This window comes from Chiloscyllium punctatum, chromosome 9, assembly GCF_047496795.1.
Source record: "Chiloscyllium punctatum isolate Juve2018m chromosome 9, sChiPun1.3, whole genome shotgun sequence".
NCBI classification, from domain to species: Eukaryota; Metazoa; Chordata; class Chondrichthyes; order Orectolobiformes; family Hemiscylliidae; genus Chiloscyllium; species Chiloscyllium punctatum.
In genome coordinates this window covers 74,720,831-74,741,120 of record NC_092747.1, presented here as the reverse complement: position 1 = coordinate 74,741,120, position 20,290 = coordinate 74,720,831, and the positions used below count along the sequence as shown (strand labels likewise).

Genomic DNA, 20,290 nt, shown 5'->3' with positions numbered 1-20,290 from the left:
ATTTGGTATGTTTTATATTTGCTTCACATCCATTTTAAGTGACATTTAGTCAAGGAGACCATCAGTGATTTGTTTCCAAAGCACACCCTTGTTCATTTTTGTAGGGATCTATATTAGAAAAACTGCAAAAGAAATATGCAAACATAAATGACTAACTGATCTGATATGAAAATTAGCTTTTTTTTCCAAACTTAGAGATTCTTAATGCTTGTAAACACATTTTAATTGTTTAACAGCTTCTCTTCCGAACTAAGATGTCTGTTTTTCAAAATGTTCAAGGAGACATTTCTGACTTGATGGAAAATAACTGCAAAAATTGCATTTTTGTTTTAATATATTTCAATGCTATACATTGTGGAGTTATTGAATAATCTCCTTTTATTCATTAGGGAATAGCGGAAGAGAAACTAGCAATGAATGGAAGTTCTCCAGCAGGACTTACAAAGCTCCAGTCGTTACTCCTGTCAAGAATAAGTTAATCATGGATGGTAGGTCAACCTATGTCTGCAAGCCACTGAATATAGTTTGTATATGATCCTTTATTCAGAATATAACACCATGCTGATAAGATGTTCCTTACAAAATTCAGCATTTCTTTTATTTCTCACTGCAGTTAACTTTTGTAAAGGTTACATTAACAATCTTCTTTAAATACTACTTTAATGTCCTGCTGAGCATTATAGTATCTGTGTTACTTTTAGGTACACTACTAAATATAGTAGTTGCATGAATTGTTGTAGACTTGAAGTCAAATGTTGCACATTTCCTGTTCTCTGGCTTACTTTTTGGACTGGAGCAAATGTCAAAATAGTCAAAGTCCAACAGCACAGACAGGCCCTTTGGCCCAAACTGGTCCATGCTGATCATGTCCATTCGCAGTCACCCTGTTCCTCTGCACTTGGCCCATATCCTTCAAAACCTATGTATTTGTCCAAATGCTTTTTAAATGTACCTGCCTAAACCATTTCCACTGACAGCTGATTACATATGAGCACCAATTTCTGCCTGTCAGGTTTCCTTTTTTTTTGTTTCACCTCCTAACCTTTAAACTAATGCCTACTTGTCCTTGGTTCCTCAACCCTGGGGGGGAGAAAAGTGCCTATCCATGCCTCTTATGATCTTATACCATGCCTCTTATGATCTATAAGTTTCCCCCCACCCCCAATTCTCCTACACTCTAAAGAAAAAGCTTGTCCAATCTCACCCTGTAACTCAGACCGTTAAGTCCTAGCAACATGCTTGAGTTTCTTCTACACTGTTTCCACTTTAACATATCTCCTGTAGCAAAATGACAAAAACTGATCGCAATACTCCAAATGCAGTCTCACCAGTGTCCTGTACAACTGCAGTGTAACTTCCCAACTTCTATACTCGGTGCCCTGACCTGAAGGCCAGTGTGCCAAATGCTGTCTTCACTGTCCGGTCGACCTGTGACTCCTCTTTCAGAGAATCCTACACTTGAACTCCGAGGTCAGTCCTTCTTCCTTTTTATTTTCTTTTAAGACTCTACCATTTGCCATGAAAACTCCTGCCCTGATCGATCATTCGTTCATTCGCTCATTCGTTCATTCGCTCACTCGCCATTTCTCGGCCCACTTCCCCAGCTAATCAAGCAATTTCTGATCACCTTCCTCACTGTCCACTATACCACCTGTTTTAGTGTCATCTGCAAACTTACTAATCATGCCTCCTACATTTCTCCTCTAAATCATTGTATCTAATCTAATCTAAATAACAAGTAGTCATGTGCCCAGCACTGACACCTGAGGCACTCCAGTCCAACAATCATCCTTCCACTATATTATCCTCTGCTTCCTACCAGCTTAAGAAGGGCTTATGCCCGAAACATCGATTCTTCTTCTCCTTTGCTGCCTGACCTGCTGCGCTTTTCCAGCAACACATTTTTAAGCTCTGATCCCCAGAATCTGCAGTCCTCACTTTTTCCTACCATCCAGCCAATTTTGCCAGCTCCCCCTAGATTCCATGTGATTAACCTTCCAGAGCACCCTACTATGTGGAACCTTATATGGTTTTCAGCAAGGCATTTGATAGACTACATCTACTATCCTACCCTCGTCAACCTTCCTGGTCACTTAATCAAAGAACTCTAACAAATTTGTGAGGCATGGGCTCCCACACAAAGCCATGCTGATTTGCTCCTAATCCAACTCTGTCTTTCCAAATTCATGTATCTTATCTCTCAGGATCATCTTGAGTAACTTACCTACTACAGATGTTAGGCTTACTGGTCTATAGTTCCCTAGTTTTGCTTTGCACCCCTTCTTGAATAAGAGCACAACACTTGCTGCCTTCCAGTCTTGCAGGACCTCGCCCATGGCTAACAATGATGCAGAAATATCAATCCGGGTTCTGCAACTTCTTCTCTAGCCTCCTTACTTACATCTGGTCTGGCCGGGTCCAAGAGATTTATCCACCTTCATAAATCTAATACTCCCAATACCACTTCTACTGCGATATGAACTGTCCCTAAGGTATCTTCACTAACTTTCCCAAGTCTTCATGGTTTTTCTCCAGGGTAAACAGGAGAAATATTCATTTGAGGACCTTGCCCATTTCCTGTGGTTCTATGCACAAATGTCCACTTTGGCCCTTGAGGGGTCCTGTTCTGTCTAGCTATTCTTTTTCCTTTTAATATACTTAAATAACCTCTTTGGATTCACCTTAGCCTGGGCTGAGAAGATTATCTCATGCCCCCCAGATTTTTCCTCCTTCAGTAAACTCCTGTATCCCCGATATACAAGGGATTCCCTTGACTCTAGCTACCTGTAGCTGAGCCATGCCTCCTCTTTTTTTTTTTCTGGTCAAAAGCAGCAATATCTCTTGACATCCAAAATTCCTTGTTCTTGTGAGCCTTACCCTTCACCCTCACAGGAACCCATAGACCTTGAACTCTCGCTATCTCACTTTTTAAATGCCTCTCACTTGCCAGGGGCCCCTTTGCCTGCAAATAAACTACTCCAATCAATCCCTGCAAGCTGCTGTCTGATTCCATCAAAATTTACCTTGCCCCTGTTTTGACTTTGAACCTATGGGCCAGTTTTGTCCCTCTAGATAAGTATCTTAAAATTAATAGAACTATGGTCACTGGGACCAAAGTGCTCACCACTTTCAACCTCAGTTACCTGTCCTGGCCTATTTCCCAAGAATAGGTAGAGTTTTGCTTCTTCTCAAGTAGCATATACTACTTGAGGAAACTTCCCTAAACACACTTAACAAATCCCACCCCATCCATGCCTTCATGCATATAAATGGATATGGAAGTCCTGGTCTGTTAGGAAAATTAACATCCTCTACTATGGCAACCCTATTGCTCCTGCAAGTCTCCCCAGTATCCCTGCGTATTTGTTCCTCTAATTCCTGTTAATTATATGGGGGCCTATAGTCAAACCACAACATCACTATCCCCTTTATTTCTTAGCTCCACCCACAAAGCCTCACTGGATGGTCCTTTTAGTTTTTTCATCTCTGACAACTGCTGTGACACTTAATCAAAAGGTAACTGTTCCCCCTCCCCTCTTTCCTCAACCTCTGTCCTGCCTAAAGCACCTGTACCCTGGCACATTAAGCTACCCCTCCCTTAGCCAGGTTTTTGTAATGGCTATCATATCCCAATCCCACGTACCTATTCACACAGTTCATCAGCCTTACCTGTCAGCCCTCTTGCATTGAAATAGGTGCGATTTAATCCAATAGGCATTCCTTGCTCCCTGTCGTGTTCCAACCTGACCTGTCTCTTCAACTTAAAGTTTCTGATTATTGTATCTCCTTTTGAGCCTTGCACTTGCATCCCTGCTGTTGATCCCACCCAATTGCCAAACTAGCTTAAACCCTCCCTTGTAGCATTAGCAAACCTGGCCATCAAGACATTGGTCTCCTCCAGTTCAGGTGCAACCTGTCCCTCTTGAACAGGTCACCTGCACCAATCCTTTGGCCATGCATTCATCTGCCATATCCTCCTGTTTATACCCTCACTCACATGTGACCGTGGAAGTAGTCTGGAGATTACCACCCATTTTGCATACCTTTTTATTCTGCTACATTTTCCCCTGACAAATGCACCTAACTTACACACCCCTAAACACTATGGGCAATTTAGCATGGACAATTCACCTAACCTGCACATCTTTGGGCAGTGGAGGGGGAAACCAGAGCACCCATGAAGTTGAACCTGGGTCCCTAGTGCTGTGAGTCAGCAGTGCTAACCATTAAGCCACAGTGCTGTCCATTCCAAGCCATAACTGAATCATGTTCTGAAAATTGTGGATTTGAACCAACCTCATTAATGTTATATTGGTTAAGCTATTACATGTTATTTCAGGCCGTGTTTTTTGGCAATGGATTAATAGATGTGGGTATTTGGAGTGTTTTGATACTTATGATTGTGTATCTGAGTTTAGATTTTGATAGTGCAACTTCAACATGAACTAGCAACCTACCACAGGAAATAAGAAAAATGCAAACTTTACAGTCTTTTAGTCATAGTTGAACTTTGTATTCATTGTTTAAATTATCTAATAATTCATTGTAATTGACTTCAAATTGAGTAAATTATCTTAGCACAACCGTTTTTGATGCAAGCAATTTAAAGTAGCAAGTAGATGGTATTAAAATGAAGTTGTATTTTAGCTTTTATCAATCATTGATATTACTTCAGCAAAATTTGCTATGACATATAAACAATAAACTGGTTAAGCACCAGAAACCATACTGCAGTCCTAGATCACTGTGGGCAAATCCATGGAACATGACTAACACTTGAAATGAACTGAATGTTTGTAGAAGTTGTAGGTTTTGAAGCTGCCGTTTTACTTGTGGCTTGCCATAATTTTCTATTATATAACACAATATTTGCCTCAATGTTGATTACTAGTAACCAAACAATTTTTCTTTTCAGCTTTTAAAGGATCTAGTCGACGCTCAGCACAGACTTCGCAACCAAGTCCTGAGGAGGTAAAATGCTAAATAGTCTACAACTTATTTTGTAAATGATCATTTCATCTATGCTAATCCAATTTACCATGACCATGCAGGTGGGAATCAAGACCAATGTGTAGCATTAAGGTCAAGGGGTGTTAGAGTCTAACATTAGGAAGTAAGTAATTAGCGCGATGGCATTGTTGCTCGTCCAGTAATCCAGAGACCCACTGGAAAATTAGTTTAAATCCCACCACGGCAGATGGTGTAATTTGAAGTCAACATTAAATCTGATTGAAAATAAACTGTAGTATTCCAGTCACATGAAGATAGATTTTATGGCCGTTTAAGTATGTTTTAGGCATGAGTGACACATGGCAACTGAGAACCCACCTTCCTGCCCACTCCCATTTGGTGCCCACATTAATATGGAATAGGTGAGGTTCCCCATAGTCTGTCTACCCTAAAGCTTGTTGGCCAAAGAGGCCAATAAATGCCCATCTCCCACTGCCCAGTGGCAGTGGAGACAGATTAAGGTCCTTATAGGCCACTTCAGGTTCTTAACGTACTTCCATTGCCATAATACACTGAGCAGTAGAAGGCAGGTGAGTGTGGGGGGGCATTTAGTTTGTTTTTTTTCTACCTGAGTTGGTGGATAGACTAGAAGAAAAAGAGGTTTTACATTTAGGGGTTGAATGCGAGGTGGTATTGTGCAAAGTGGAGGACATCACCAACCATGGTGGAAGCATTTGCCTTTTTCATGTATGCCAGGCCGCAAAATATTCATGATGGCACAATTTATGACTTCATCTGCTTCAAGTTAGGAATCTCCATGGCTCCATTGATCACTTCATGTCCAAATAGCCCTCTCCCCAATTCCCAGGCAAGTTCTGGAGTGAGGCTTGCCTGGGAATTGGAGTTATATTCCACCTATGAATGTGTTCACTCTACAGATTTGGCTGTTTTACTATGTATTTTCAGCAGTTCCTGTTTTATATCTCAAAGAAACTTTCTAACTCTTTTTGTTAAATTTTATTTTACAGGTCATAATTAGTGATGATTCAGATATGGAAGAATCTCGTCTATCCAGTTTCTCAAAACAAAATCAGCGGTATGCATACTTCATTCTCATATAGTAGAATGTGATGGTAACAGAGCTATTAGTTTGGGAATGAATAACAGCTGGAGACTTGAAGACATCTGTAATTTGCTGATTTCCATTTTTAAGAATGTAGACAAATATTAATTGAATCCGATTTAATGAAAGTAATTTGCAGGCTTCCAAAAACATCAGGTGAATTGGCCATGCTAAATTGCCCGTAGTGTTAAGTGCAGGGGTAAATGTAGTGGAATGGGTCTGGGTAGGTGCGCTTCGGTGGGTCAGTGTGGACTTGTTGGGCCGAAGGGCCTGTTTCCATACTGTTAGTAATCTAATCTAATCTAAATGTGCTGCTTAATTCTAGTTTCGCTATATGTGAAATAAAAAAAGGTGAAGTTGCTATTGTCCCAGAGCACCATAAGGCTGCACTCTCATTAAAGATGAACAGTGGTGGCTTAGGTGAGGAGATGACATCAAGAAGGTGGGATCTTCATGGCGACCTCAGCTGGAACAGAAATTGAATCCACGCTGTTGAGGTCACCAACTGAATTAACCAACCCCTAGTAAAATATGTGAAACATTAGAAGTAAAGAAAACCTTTAGCTGCTGTAAATCTGATCATTTTGCCTGTACCTGGCCTTGCCTATAAAAAATAACCAGGGCTCCAGACTCTAAGAATGAGTATGCTGAGGGTAGTCTTCTCCCCCGCTGTTTGCGACTATTCAAGCAGGTCTTCAAAATAAGTTTCTTCCATGTACAGATACTAATTAAATGATTTTAAATGCATTTATTTGAAAAGTATTTGTTCTACAAGAGAATTGAATATTAAATACCAACCAAATTAGTAAATGAGTCAATAGTTTTTATTTTCGGCGTTTCTTTTTTTAAATTGCGTCTACTCAGGTATAGTAGTTGGGTTTTTAAAGTCCTGTTTCTTCACTGAATTGTGGTCAGGCAACATGCAGCATTGGAGTGAAGCAATTTTCTTTACACGTTTTTTTTCTCCAGTTTTAAAACTTCAAAGTCTGCCTGTCAGCTAAGGGAGAGAGTACACAGATGAAGCTGTGTAAATTACATCCAGCACTGTTATACAGCAGCAATCTACATATTTTCATTGCAGCCTGAAGTCTTCAGTAGTCAGGTTCTCCACCCCCACCACTCCTTTATTTTTAACAGATCTTCTTTCTCCAAACTGTCTTCAGGTCATCGTGGAACATTAGTGCAGTAGCAGTTTTGAAATACCATGTTTGTCTCATGTATGACACTAGGGCAGGAGGACCCAGGATACCATCATTACCTGAGATGTTCTGATATCATTGTGTTTCACATAATTGGAACCTTCCAGGAGTTAAACTAGAATACAGAAGAGTTTGAGATACTGTTGGAAGGGCATTGGAAGCACCCTGTGAACAAACACAGGATGAAGACCAGTCCTGTGCTCATTGAATCATTAAAAGTTGTTTGACTGCACTGAAATATGATCAAAAGAGCTGAATTCTCAAGAGGTGACAGTGACTGCCCTTGAAGTCAAGGCAGCATTTGACCAAGTGTGGTATCAAGGAGGGTTAGCAAAACTGAAGTGAAGAATTGGTGCTATCCACTACAACACAAGACCACCTCTATAGAAATGTATGTGTTTTTCATGAAACAGCCCTTTTTGAATTTCAAATAGATAATTATTCCAGTTGTTGATTTGTGATCCTTTTTTCATTTAAAAAGGAATTCAAGTGGATCAGGATCTTTCAGTAGAAGAGGTTCACAAAACCAGTCTAAAGGAGTAAATTTTTATGATGACGATGATGAGGTAATTTCTAGTTTTATTCCTCTTGATTGTTCACTTATTGATGGTATTCAGCAGGTCAGGCAACATCTGGAGTGAAACAGAGGTAATGTTTCGGGTGAATGGTTTTCTTTTTCATCAGAACAGCTGAATTGAATTCCATCTGCTATCTTGTCTGTGCATTCTGTTACATACCTCAAGTTCAGTAGCATTGAATTTTGAAGTTTTAACCTGTATTGCACAATTCAAATCATTAATACTAATCAACCAAGGAACTGTTGTAGCACTGACCCTTCATTAACATCACTGACTAGCATCTTCCATCTAAACAAATGACCATTTACCACACCTCTCTGTTCTGTTCTTATTCTATCTTTTTTAAGGCAATGTAGACCTCTATTGCATAAGCTTCAATTTTGTTACCCTGTCTCCTATCTAATACTTTGTCATCCTTTTCTTCAAAGTATTCAATTATGTTAGAGTATAATCTGCCTTTTTACAGATTTGAGTTAATTAGACTCTCTCAAAGTCTGTTTTATCCTTGACTGTTGTCTCTAAACCTTATCCACCATTAAACTGATTAATTCTTTTACTAAGTCTGTCCTTGCAACTTTTCTTGATTTTTAATGTTGTCACATTGGGAGGTGAATGTTGCTATGATTTAGTTGAAAGCTTTTGAAATGCTGGTACTCAACTTCTAACACCTTTTACACTTAAAAGAACCGATACTGCTTGGTTGTTGTACTTCATTTGGCTTTGTGGCAGGTGAGAGATTCTGAATGTTTGAAAGTGTTGTCCACCTGAAAGATGGCATAATGTCGATGATGAAATTGGATGATATTCAGTGCAGAGAGGTGTGTGCGGTGATGCACTTTGGTGCAAAGAGCGTGGAGGTAGGATACTATTCCAAAGGGTATGCTGGAGCAGAGTGTCCTGTGTGGATATATATATAAGTTATTAAAGGTAGCAGGACAGATATGGAAGACCTGTTGATAAAAAGAAAGCATAAGGGTTCAAACTTTACATGGTGGGAGAATTTGGAACTGAATTTCTCAGCAGTATATGATTGAAATGAGTTGACGACTGATTTTTGTTATACAGAGTGTTGTAGCTACATGATGGTTGCAAATATTAGCTTGTATCTTGTAAATCAAGCTTCATTTTAGTTTAGTTTTCACACCAATAATCAAAACTCTGCAACTTTTAATGATCATGCTTTAATAAATTCCACTGAAACATACTTGACAATAGCTAAAACTAGAATTCCAAACCAATATATGGGAAACGTAATATCGCTTTGACAAGGCATTTGAAAAATATTTTAATATTTGAACATGCGCAGTTTGTTGTTAAAGCATGTTCTGATATGTAAAGCATAATTAATTTTGTGCAGTTTGGTTTATTTCACATCAGTATTTATTGTGGATAAGGTCATGAAAACTTGAAGTAAATGATGTCTTGGAAAAAGGTTCATATTAAAGAAGGAGTACTGGAGGTTTTAAAATGCATAAAGGTAGACAAATCCCCAGGACCCTAGAACTACTTGAGAAGCTAGGGAAAAGATTGCTGGGACCTTTCCTGAAATGACTGTTGATGATACAAACTTGGTTGAGGTGTTGTAAGACTGGAGGTTGGCTAATGTGGCATTTTATATGAGAGGCTGGAAGGAAAAGCCAGTGAGCCTTAAGTCAGTGGTGGGTAATGTTGGAAGGGATTGAGGGACAGATTTACGTCCCTTTTGGAAAGGCAGCGACTGATTAGGCATAGTGCATGGGAGATAGTGTCTCAGTAACTTGAATTTACTGAAGAGGTGACATTGGTTAGGCCACTGTTGGAATATTGCATGGACTTCTGGTTTCCTTCCTATGTGAAACTTGAAAGGGTTCAGAAAAGATTTACAAGGATGTTGCCAGGGTTGGAGGATTTGAGCTATAGGGAGATGCTGAACAGGCTGGGGCTGTTTTCCCTGGAGCATTGGAGGCTGAGGGGGTGACCTTTATAGAGATTTACAAAATTATGAGGGGCATGGATAGGATAAATAGGCAAAGTCTTTTCCCTGGGGTCAGGGAGTCCAGGACTAGAGGGCATAAGTTTAGGGTGAGAGGGGAAAGATATAAAAGAGACCTAACGGGCAACATTTTCACGCAGAGGGTAGTACGTGTATGGAATGATCTGCCAGAGGAAGTGCTGGAGGCTGGTACAATTGCAACATTTAAGAGGCGTTTGGATGGATATATGAATAGGAAGGGTTTGGAGGGATATGGGCCTGGTGCTGGCAGGTGGGACTAGATTGGGTTGGGATATCTGGTCGGCATGGACGGGTTGGACCAAAGGGCCTGTTTTCATGCTGTAGATCTCTGACTTTCTGACTCTATGATTGAAGGCAGAGCGCTAAACAGCGTGTATCTGGACTTCAGCAAAGCATTCAACAAGGTTCTCCATGATAAACTGGTTATTATATAGTTAGATCATATGACATGGGTCTCAGAGGAGCTAGTCAATTGAATAAAAATTGGCTTAGAGGTAGGAGACAAAGGGGATAGAGGATTGCTTTTTGAACTGGAGGCCTGTGACCAGTGGTGTGCCACAAGGAACTGATGCTGGGTTTACTGCCTGCCTTCAATTTATGTAAATGATTTGGATCTGAATGCAGGAGGCATGATTAGTGTGAAGATACCATGGCTTTAAGAGGTTACTTTGTCCTGACGTTTTGTTTAATGAAAGGTATTAAGTGTCCAGTAGTCTACTAGAATAAACAGCTTGTGAAGCCTTGGAATGTTTTAGAAAGTTGGAACAATAGAAGCAGCCTGTATAGATGTAGTCAAGCTCTCACTGAACTGGGATTTTTAATTTTAGCTTTCAGCAGTTCATAGTTTTTGCTGGGGTCTCAGCAGCATTGTAGGTTGCAGTAAATCTTTCCTGGCTGCTATGTCCTGTCAGAATTTTCTCTTGATTTTGTTTCTTCTTGGGCTATGGGAATTGCATGTGAGACAATCTGTTTCCTGAATTTGCCTTTTGCCAAGGTTACGTTTATGGCATGTTACTATATTGAACAGTTAATTTAGTATTATTCTGTTAAGCTTTCCAATAGAATAAAGTTATCCTAATTCTGTATTTTTTTGTATTTTAACCATAGTGGATGTATCAAGTGTATTTTCGGTCAAATCACTGGATTTAAGACAATCAAGTTGCATCTAGAACACAACACCTTACATTTACCTTTTTAAAATAAGAAATAGTTAGGGTCCGAGCTATCTTCTGAATATTTTGAGGGGGTTTGGTCTGCTCTATAACGTTAGTAAGTTGTAAATGATACCAAAATAGGTGATAGTGGGCATTGAAGATTGAGTACAATGTGCCAGTGAGATGAGTGGCAGATGAATTTGAATTTGGATAGATGTGAGGTGTTGCATTTTGATAAGACAAACCAGGGCAGGACTTTTACACTTAATGGTAAGGTCCTGGAGAGTGTTGCCAGGCAAAGATTTGAGGTGGAGGTATATAATTCCTTGAAATTGGAGCTACAATAGACACAATGGTGAAGAAGGCATTTAGCATGCCTGCCTTTATTGGTCAGAACATTGCAGATAGGAATTGAGATGTCATGGTGCAGCTGTACAGGACATTGAGACTGCTTTTAGACTACTGTGTGCATTTCTGGTTGTCCTTTTTATACGAAGGATGTTGGTAAACTTGAGAGGGTGCTGAAAAGATTGAAGGATATTGCCAGGACTGGAGGGTTTGAGTTATGGGGAGAAGCTGTATACACAGGGGCTATTTTTAGGTGATCTTTAGAGGTTTATAAAATCATGCTGGGAGAATAGTCAAGATTTTTTTCCTAAGGTGGGGAAGTCCAAAACTAGAGGACGCAGGTTTAAGGTGAGAAAGAAAAGATTAAAAAGGACCTGAGGGGTAACTTTTTCACCATATGGTGGTGAGGTAGAACAAGCTGCCAGAGGAGGCGCTGGAAGCAGGTACAATTACAACATTTGAAAACCATCTGGATGAGTATATGAATAGGAAGGATTTAGAAGGACCGGAGAATTGATGCTTGAAACATTGATTCTCCTGTTTCTCAGATGCTGCCTGACCTGCTGTGCTTTTCCAGCATCACATTCTCTACTCTAATCTCCAGCATACGCAGTTCCCACTTTTGTGTAGGGTTGAGAGGGAGATAGGCCAAATGTTGGCAAATATGACGAGGTCTGATTGGGATGTCATGTCGGCACAGATGAGTTGGACCAAAGGGTCTGTTTCTGTGCTGTATGACTCAATGACCCTATGGTTGCTGTGCCTCTCAGCAATCAATTTTAAGTCTTTGTGTAACATAGGAACAGTGTAGTTGGGCATGATATTTTCCATCTCTACATAAATATGAAATGTGGTAAGTCTGTTAATAGAGAGGTCACTTGTTTAACAACGGGCACAATTAATGCATATTTTAGCACCTTTTCTGAGAATATCTTGGCTATCTGTAACTTCCATTGTTCTGCCATGCTTTTTAAAGTAGATCACTGCAGTTGCATTTTTTAACAGTGTTGGATAGGCAAAATAAGCTGCCATTATCATATTTATCACAATTATGTCTACCTATCCACTATATTTCAAATCAGTTGGGCCGAAGCAAACATTGATCTTGTAGGAAGAAGCTGCTGTTTGTGTACTTGTATATTTAGACTTAATATTGATTTAGTTTAATTTGATATGATGCAAAAAAGTGCCTTAAGAATACTTACTAATATTTGTTATAACCAGCAATCTAAATCAATTTTTTTGTGCATTTGAAATTCTGAACATACCAGTGAGTGCACAAAAGGTTTTTCATTAGTTTCCAACCAGCAATAAACTTGCTAGCAGTTATGTCATTATTTCGATGCTGAACAGAGTAATAAAGATTCTTAATGTGATGAGAGGGATCCTATCAATTAAGATGTGGAAGTGCCAGTGGTGAACTAGGGTGGACAAAGTCAGAAGTAACACAACGCCAGGTTTTAGTCCCAACAGGTTTATTTGAAATCGCAAGTTTTCGGAGCACTGCTCCTTTTGTCAGATTCTCCCTATGCTGCCAGGAGGAAATGGCACCCACAAGAGTGTGTTAGTAAAACAACATATTGGAAATATATTCAGACTTTCTATTGAGGTTCTTCCATTTTTGTTTTGAGACCTATCTAATAATTAGTTATAGTCATACAGCACAGAAACAGACCTTTTCAGTCCAACTCATCTGTGCCAACCAAATCTGACCTAGTCCTATTGCCAGCATTTGGCCCACATCCCTCTTATTCATATACCCATCCAGGTGCCTTTCAAATGTAATTGTAACCACCTCAATTTCTAGCCAACTTGTTCCATACATGCACCACCATCTGCATGCTATAGCTGAGTTTCATTGAAACCCCTTCTTCAACTGCCTCACTCTAATGCTGTCCTAAAATGTCAATTGTGCGTGCGTCTGTCTGATGGTCTCTCATACACTGCATACTAACTCATGACATTTCCTTGATTGATTGCATATGTGGAACTGCACAAAACATTTCCACCACTGACACTTTTATGGATTGTACTATCAGCAATCAGCTAGACCTTTTAATGACAAATGATAAGCACCTCACATTTTTAACTTGTGTACTGTAAATAGTTGATAAAAAGAACTAAGAAATTGAAGACACCAGTTAAGCTATTTTTTTTTAACTTCCATGCTTCAATAAGTTGCAACTTTTATAAGAACCTCGGTTCTCAGCCAACCCTGATTAGTTGGCTGAGATACAAACTCCCTTAAAGCATTCTCTTTGGAATATATGTAGCCAGTACCAGTAAAAATTGAAGTTGCCAGGGCCAGAATTTTCGAACTTTGTTCACTGTTTTGTAGGTCTGTGGAGTCTCCATGACTCTGCAAAAATCCAACCTGTCATCGTTTGAATGAAACCCTGTTTCCTGATTCACATAATACAAATCTTCAGACTGCACAATTCAAAGTAGAAAGGTAAAAATTCTCTTGTTGTGGTGAATATTTATTCCTCAACCAACAACCTAGTTATTTATTTCAATATTGGTTGTGAGCCCTAAATGAATGAGAAATGACTGCCATGTTGCCTGTCTGTAAGTGACTGCATCTCAAAAGTCCTTTAATATGCTGTGAAGTCAGTCATAAGGAGAGTACGGAAATAGATCTTCGGTCCATGCTGACCAGATATCATGAATTAGTCTATCCCCCTTTCCCAGCATTTGGTCCATGTCCTCTAAACCATTCCTATTCATTATAGCCAGCCAGATGTCTTTTAAGTGTTGTTGTAATTGTCCCAGCCTCCACCACTTCCTCTGGCAGCTCATTCCATACATACACACACAACCCTCTGCATGAAAACGTTGCCCTTTCTAGGTCCCTTTTTAAATCTTTACCCTGTCATCCTAAACCTATATCCTCTAGTTTTGGACTCCCACCCCCATCCCAGAGAAAAGATCTTGTCTATTCACCCTATCCATACCCTTCATGGTTTTATAAACCTCTATAAGGTCAGCCCTCAGCCTCTGAACCTCCAGGGAAAAGAGCCCCAGCATATTCAGCTTCTCCCGATACCTCAAACACACTCTAACTCAAGCAACATCCTTGCAACTGTTTTCTAAAATGTTTCAAGTTTCACAATATCATTCCTATAGGAGGGAGACCAGAACTACACACATTATTCCAAAAGATGTCTAACCAGCCATACCATGACCTCTAACTCCTATACTCAGTGCTTTGACTAATACAGGCATAATTTTAAAGTGATTGGAGGAAGGTATAGGGGATTGTCAGAGGTAGGTTCTTCACACCCACCACCTCCTGTGTGTAGAATGCAGTACCAGCAGTGGTAAGAGTCAGAGACATTAGAGGCATTTAAGAGACTGCTGGCCAAGTACATGGAAGGCAGTAAATTGAGGGGTATGTAACTTTATCTTGGATTAAGATAAATGCTCCGCACAATGCTGGGCTGAAAAGTGGGTACTGTGCTATACTCTGTTCTATATCAAATGCTGCCTTCACTATCATATGTACCTGCGATTCTATTTTCAAGGATCTATGACCCTGCATTCCAAGGTCTTTGTTCAACAACACCCCCCAGACCTTACCCTTAAGTGTGTAAGTCCAGTCCTGATTTGCCTTTCCAAAATGCAGCACCCCACTTTTTATCTAAATTAAACTCCATTTGTCACTCCTCTGCCCATTGGCCCATCTGATCAAGATCCCATTGCACACTGAGGTAACCTTCTTTGTTGGCCGCTACACCTACAATTTTGGTTTCCTCCCACCATCCAAAATGTGCAGGTTAGGTGAATTGGCTGTGCTAAATTGCCTCTTATGTTCACATCCAATCACTTATATAAAACAACAAAAAGCAGTGGATCCAGCACCAATCCTTGTGGCACACAACTTGCCTTTCAGACTGAGGCTTGTGACAACCTTCCACCACTCCCTCTGTCTTCTACCTTCGAGCCAGTTCTGTATCCAAATCGCTAGATCTCCCTGTTATTCCATGTGGATGTTAATAGGTCTACCATGAGGAACCTTGTCAAACACCTTACTGAAGTCTGTAGATCATGTCCACTCTGGTCTCATCAATCCTCTTCATTACTACTTCAAAAACTGTCAGGTTAGTGAGACATGATTTCCCACCCACAAAGCTTTGACCATCCCTAATCAGTCCTTGCCTTCCCAAATACATGTAAATCCTGTCTCTCCGGATTCCCTCCAACAACTTGTTCACTGCTGAAATCAAGTTCACTAGTCTCTAGTTCCCTGGCTTTTCCTTACCACCTTCTTAAATAGTAGCATGAAGTTAACCAACCTCCAATCTTCCAACACCTCACCTGTGACTATCTCAGCAAGGAGCCCAGCAATCACTTTCCTAGCTTCCCACAGATTTCAGTGATGCACCTGATCAGGTCCTGGGGATTTTATCCACCTTTTATGTATTAAGACATCCAGCACCACCACATCAGTAATTTTGACATTTCCCTCATAATCTATATCTTCCCTGTCCTTCTCCCTGATGCAAAATACTCATTTAGTATCTCCCCCTCCCCCATTTGCTGCCACCAGGGATCCAGGTTCGATTCCAGCCTCTGGCTCTGTGTGGAGTTTGCACATTCTCTGTGTCTGTGTGGGTTTCCTCCCACCATCCAAAATGTGCAGACTACGTGAATTGGTTGTGCTAAATTGCCCATGATGTTCAGGGATGTGTAGGTAGGTCAGGGGTAAATGTAGAGTATTAGGGTAGGGGGAATGGGTCTGGGAGGATTACTCTTCAGAGGGTTGATGTGGACTTGTTGGGCCAAAGGGCCTGTTTCCACACTGCAGGATTCTGATTCCTGCAGTTCCACACACAGGCTGCCTTGCTGATCTTTGAGGGGCCCTATTCTCTCCCTAGTTATCCTTTGTCCTTAATGTATTTATAATATCTGTTTGGATTCTCCTGAACCCTCTTTGCCAAAGCTATCTCATGTCTTTTTTTTGCCCTCCTAACTTCCCTCTTGAGTATTCTCCCAGTGCCTTTATACTCTAAGGATTCTCTCGATCTCTGCTATCTCTACCTTTGTGTCTCTTCCTCCTTTTTTAATGGGCTGTTGTTTTGATCTTTTTCCCAAAGTACCAAAACAGTGCAACAGCTTATAAAACAGTAATTAATGCTCCTGTAATGTGAGGAAATCAGCTTCAACACTGTACCTCAAAGTATGTCTTACAGTCACAATTTTTTCTTGTCATCCATCTTAGATTACCAAGAGTTTTGGGAAGTCCAAACATGTAAAAGATGCGACCTTTAACATGCTCTTTCTTGCTCTTTCACACTTATACATTTTACTGGGTAATCCCTTTTTTTAATTGGCTAAAGACATCTTGACTTTTTGGATATTGTATCTATTGTTAATCCGGTACTAACAAACTGAGTTAACCAATACAGCAGTTTACCAAAATAACCAGGAACAGGACATTGTTGTTGATATGAATACTGAGGCACGAATAAGTAGAATGAATGGCTTTGAGATATGTAGAGAAGAGGTGTTGGAAATTCTGGCAAGGGTGAAAATAGATAAGTCCCCTGGGCCTGATGGCATTTATCCTAGGATTCTCCGGGAAGCAAGGGAGGAGATTGCAGAGCCATTGGCCTTGATTTTTGTGTCCTCTTTGTCGACAGGAGTAGTGCCAGAGGACTGGAGGCTAGCAAACATGGTTCCCTTGTTCAAGAAGGGGAGTAGGGATAATCCTAGTAACTATAGGCCAGTGAGTCTCACTTCTGTTGTGGGCAAAGTCTTAGAGAGAATTGTAAGGGATAGGATTTATGCACATCTGGATAAGCATGTGATCAAGGATAGTCAGCATGGTTTTGTGAAGGGCAGGTCATGCCTCACAAACCTTATTGAATTCTTTGAGAAGGTGACTAAGGAGGTAGATGAGGGGAAAGCGGTAGATGTGGTATATATGGATTTTAGTAAGGCGTTTGATAAGGTCCCCCATGGTAGGCTACTGCAGAAAATACAGAGATATGGCATTGAGGGTGAGTTGGAGGTTTGGATTAGGAATTGGCTCTCTGGAAGAAGACAGAGGGTAGTAGTTGATGGCAAAGGTTCATCTTGGAGTGCCGTCACTAGCGGTGTTCCGCAAGGATCTGTTTTGGGACCATTGCTGTTTGTCATTTTTATAAATGACCTGGAGGAAGGGTTAGAAGGTTGGGTGAGCAAGTTTGCGGATGATACGAAAGTCGGAGGAGTTGTAGACAGTGAGGAAGGATATGGCAGGTTACAGCGGGATATAGAGAAGCTGCAGAGCTGGGCAGAAAGGTGGCAAATGGAGTTCAATGTAGCTAAGTGTGAAGTGATTCACTTTGGTAAGAGTAATAAAAAGATGGATTACTGGGCTAATGGTAGACTACATGGTAGTATGGAAGAGCAGAGGGATCTTGGTGTCCATGTACACAGATCTCTGAAAGTTGCCACCCAGGTAAATAGTGCAGTGAAGAAGGCATATGACGTACTGGCTTTTATTGGTAGAGGAATTGAGTTCCGGAGTCCTGAGGTCATGCTGCAGTTGTATAAGACTCTGGTGCAGCCGCATCTGGAATATTGTGTGCAGTTTTGGTCGCCATACTATAGGAAGGATGTGGAGGCACTGAAACGGGTGCAGATGAAGTTTACCAGGATGTTGCCTGGTATGGTAGGAAGATCGTATGAGGAAAGGCTGAGGCACTTGGGGTTGTTTTCATTGGAGAAAAGAAGGTTTAGGGGTGATTTGATAGAGGTGTACAAGATGATTAGGGGGTTAGATAGGGTTGACAGTGAGAACCTTTTTCCACGTATGGAGTCAGCTATTACAAGGGGGCATAGATTTAAATTAAGGGGGGGTAGATATAGGACTGGTGTTAGGGGTAGGTTCTTCACTCAGCGAGTTGTAAGTTCATGGAATGCCCTGCCAGTAGCAGTAGTGGACTCTCCCTCTTTATGGGTATTTAAGCGGGCATTGGATAGGTATATGGAGGATAGTGGGTTAGTGTAGGTTAGGTGGGCTTTGATCGGCGCAACATCGAGGGCCGAAGGGCCTGTACTGCGCTGTATTCTTCTATGTTCTATGTTCTAACACTTTTGCATGTCAAACATTCTACTTCTAAGCATTAATTCTTAATGTTAATGTACCTACTCGTAGAAAATGAGGACAGAAGATGCTGGTGATCAGAGTCAAGAACATGGTGCTGGAAAAGCACAGCAGATCAGGCAGCATCTGAGGAGCAGGAGGTTTCCTGATGAAGGGCTTCTGCCCAGAACGTCAGATCTGCGCTTTTTTATTCCAGCACCACATTTTCGACTGTTAATGTACCTACGTCTTTTTAATTTTGACCACTACACTAGTTTAAAGGTTAATTGCTTACTTTAAATGTGAAAATTGAATAAACATCTAATTGATTTGAATTTCTGACAGACACACCCTAATTGATGTGGTGTTTAGATTACCGGAATTTTAGATCACTTATGTTGAGAGAGATTTATTCTAATTTATATCTACCTTATGTATTTGTTCCCAGGATGAATTTGATCCCTTTAAAAGTTCTGCAACCGCCAAAGGAAACAGAAGATAACAACTAGTCAAACCCTCATAATATGCTGATGGTTTATATTCTGGAAGATTTTGTTAATGGTTTCAGTGACAATAAATATATAACGAAAGATTTTTCAAAACTGTTCTTGCTTAAGCATGTTATCTGACACATAATTAGATGGTTAAGTGGATGTGAATACAGTAGTTTGATTTTTGCGTATTTACAGAACTGTTTTCCATCTATAGATCTATATTCAATGTGAATCATTTTTAAATTTTAAAAAAACTTAAATGCTTTGTCTGGTTGCTTTGGGGTGGTTTAATCCACTGAATAGTCTTTACTTAATGTTCATGAATCTGCAAGAGGTTGAAGAAGGATTGCTCTTGTGTAAATGTTCTGAAACTTAAACTCTTTGATATTTTACATATTTCACATATTAGACTTCTTAGAGCCTTGTATTAAATACCCATTTTAATATGCACAGGAGGATCTTTAAAACTTAAATGTGTATTATTTTTATAAAATTTAAAAGCATCAATATTGACCTTTAGGGTGTAGATTTCCTACCTGAGAAACAGTCTGCAATGTTTTGAAGTGGGGTGGGATGTGGAAGACAGTTTAATACTGTATCCTGGGTAAAGAAGAAAAACACTGAATTACGGTAAAGGGAATTAATGGATAAAAGCACAAGACACAAGAATGAATTACTGGTAGTAAATTTTGTTTGTACATACTGGTAGGAAAATCTAACATGACAAAGATTCATCGAAGTCCTGCAAAATCACACTGTTCAACGTCGTGGCCTGGTAAAATGGCATACTTAATGAAACATTTATTAAATTCTGCCAAATTCTTCCATTTTCTTCCCATTTACTTTATGTAATGAACCACAACTACATTGACACATTTGTCAAAGAATTAAAGGTTTATGTAGCTAATATATCTCTTTTTTTTTAAAACATTCAAGTATGGCACAATTAAAATGATTAACTTCTTAATGATATTAACCTTTGCATGTATAGTGAACAAAGTTTGAGAAGTACTGATAAACGTAGTGCCGGTCTGACTGACTGAATCAAAATGTGCTGTAGTAAACCAAGTGGGCTAAGTAGAGTTATGAATGAAGGAATAGAGACGCAATATTTTACTTAAAGTACAAAGAATGGAGTTATTGTGATGAATGTGACTTCATTTGTGCGTTGATGGGATCATGAAGTTTTCTTTGTAAGAAGTTTCTAATGCAATATAGCAGGATTGACTTTTACATGAGATATATGGAAAATACAAGTTTTTTTTTAGGCCAAAAATAAGGGGTTGACTTTTACGTGAGATCGACTTTTAAATGAGCATATATGGTGGTTGGCAACAGGAGATACGCAGCCCCTTCCTATCACCACAGGATTAAGTTGT

The 20,290-nt window shown here is 40.0% G+C and overlaps 1 protein-coding gene across 4 annotated transcripts in view; it reads left to right on the top strand.

The window, feature by feature from the left end:
* Positions 1 to 19,361, top strand: part of mre11a (MRE11 homolog A, double strand break repair nuclease) — a 111,514-nt gene extending 92,153 nt beyond the window's left edge. For all 4 annotated transcript variants that reach the window (XM_072577826.1, XM_072577828.1, XM_072577825.1 and 1 more), the window contains 5 exons: positions 390 to 488; positions 4,916 to 4,971; positions 5,979 to 6,046; positions 7,754 to 7,838; positions 18,866 to 19,361. In XM_072577826.1, coding sequence (XP_072433927.1) covers positions 390 to 488; positions 4,916 to 4,971; positions 5,979 to 6,046; positions 7,754 to 7,838; positions 18,866 to 18,919 — 362 coding nt within the window. In that variant the 3' untranslated portion in view covers positions 18,920 to 19,361. The remainder of the gene's footprint in view (positions 1 to 389; positions 489 to 4,915; positions 4,972 to 5,978; positions 6,047 to 7,753; positions 7,839 to 18,865) is intronic.
* The last annotated feature ends 929 nt before the right edge of the window (positions 19,362 to 20,290 follow it).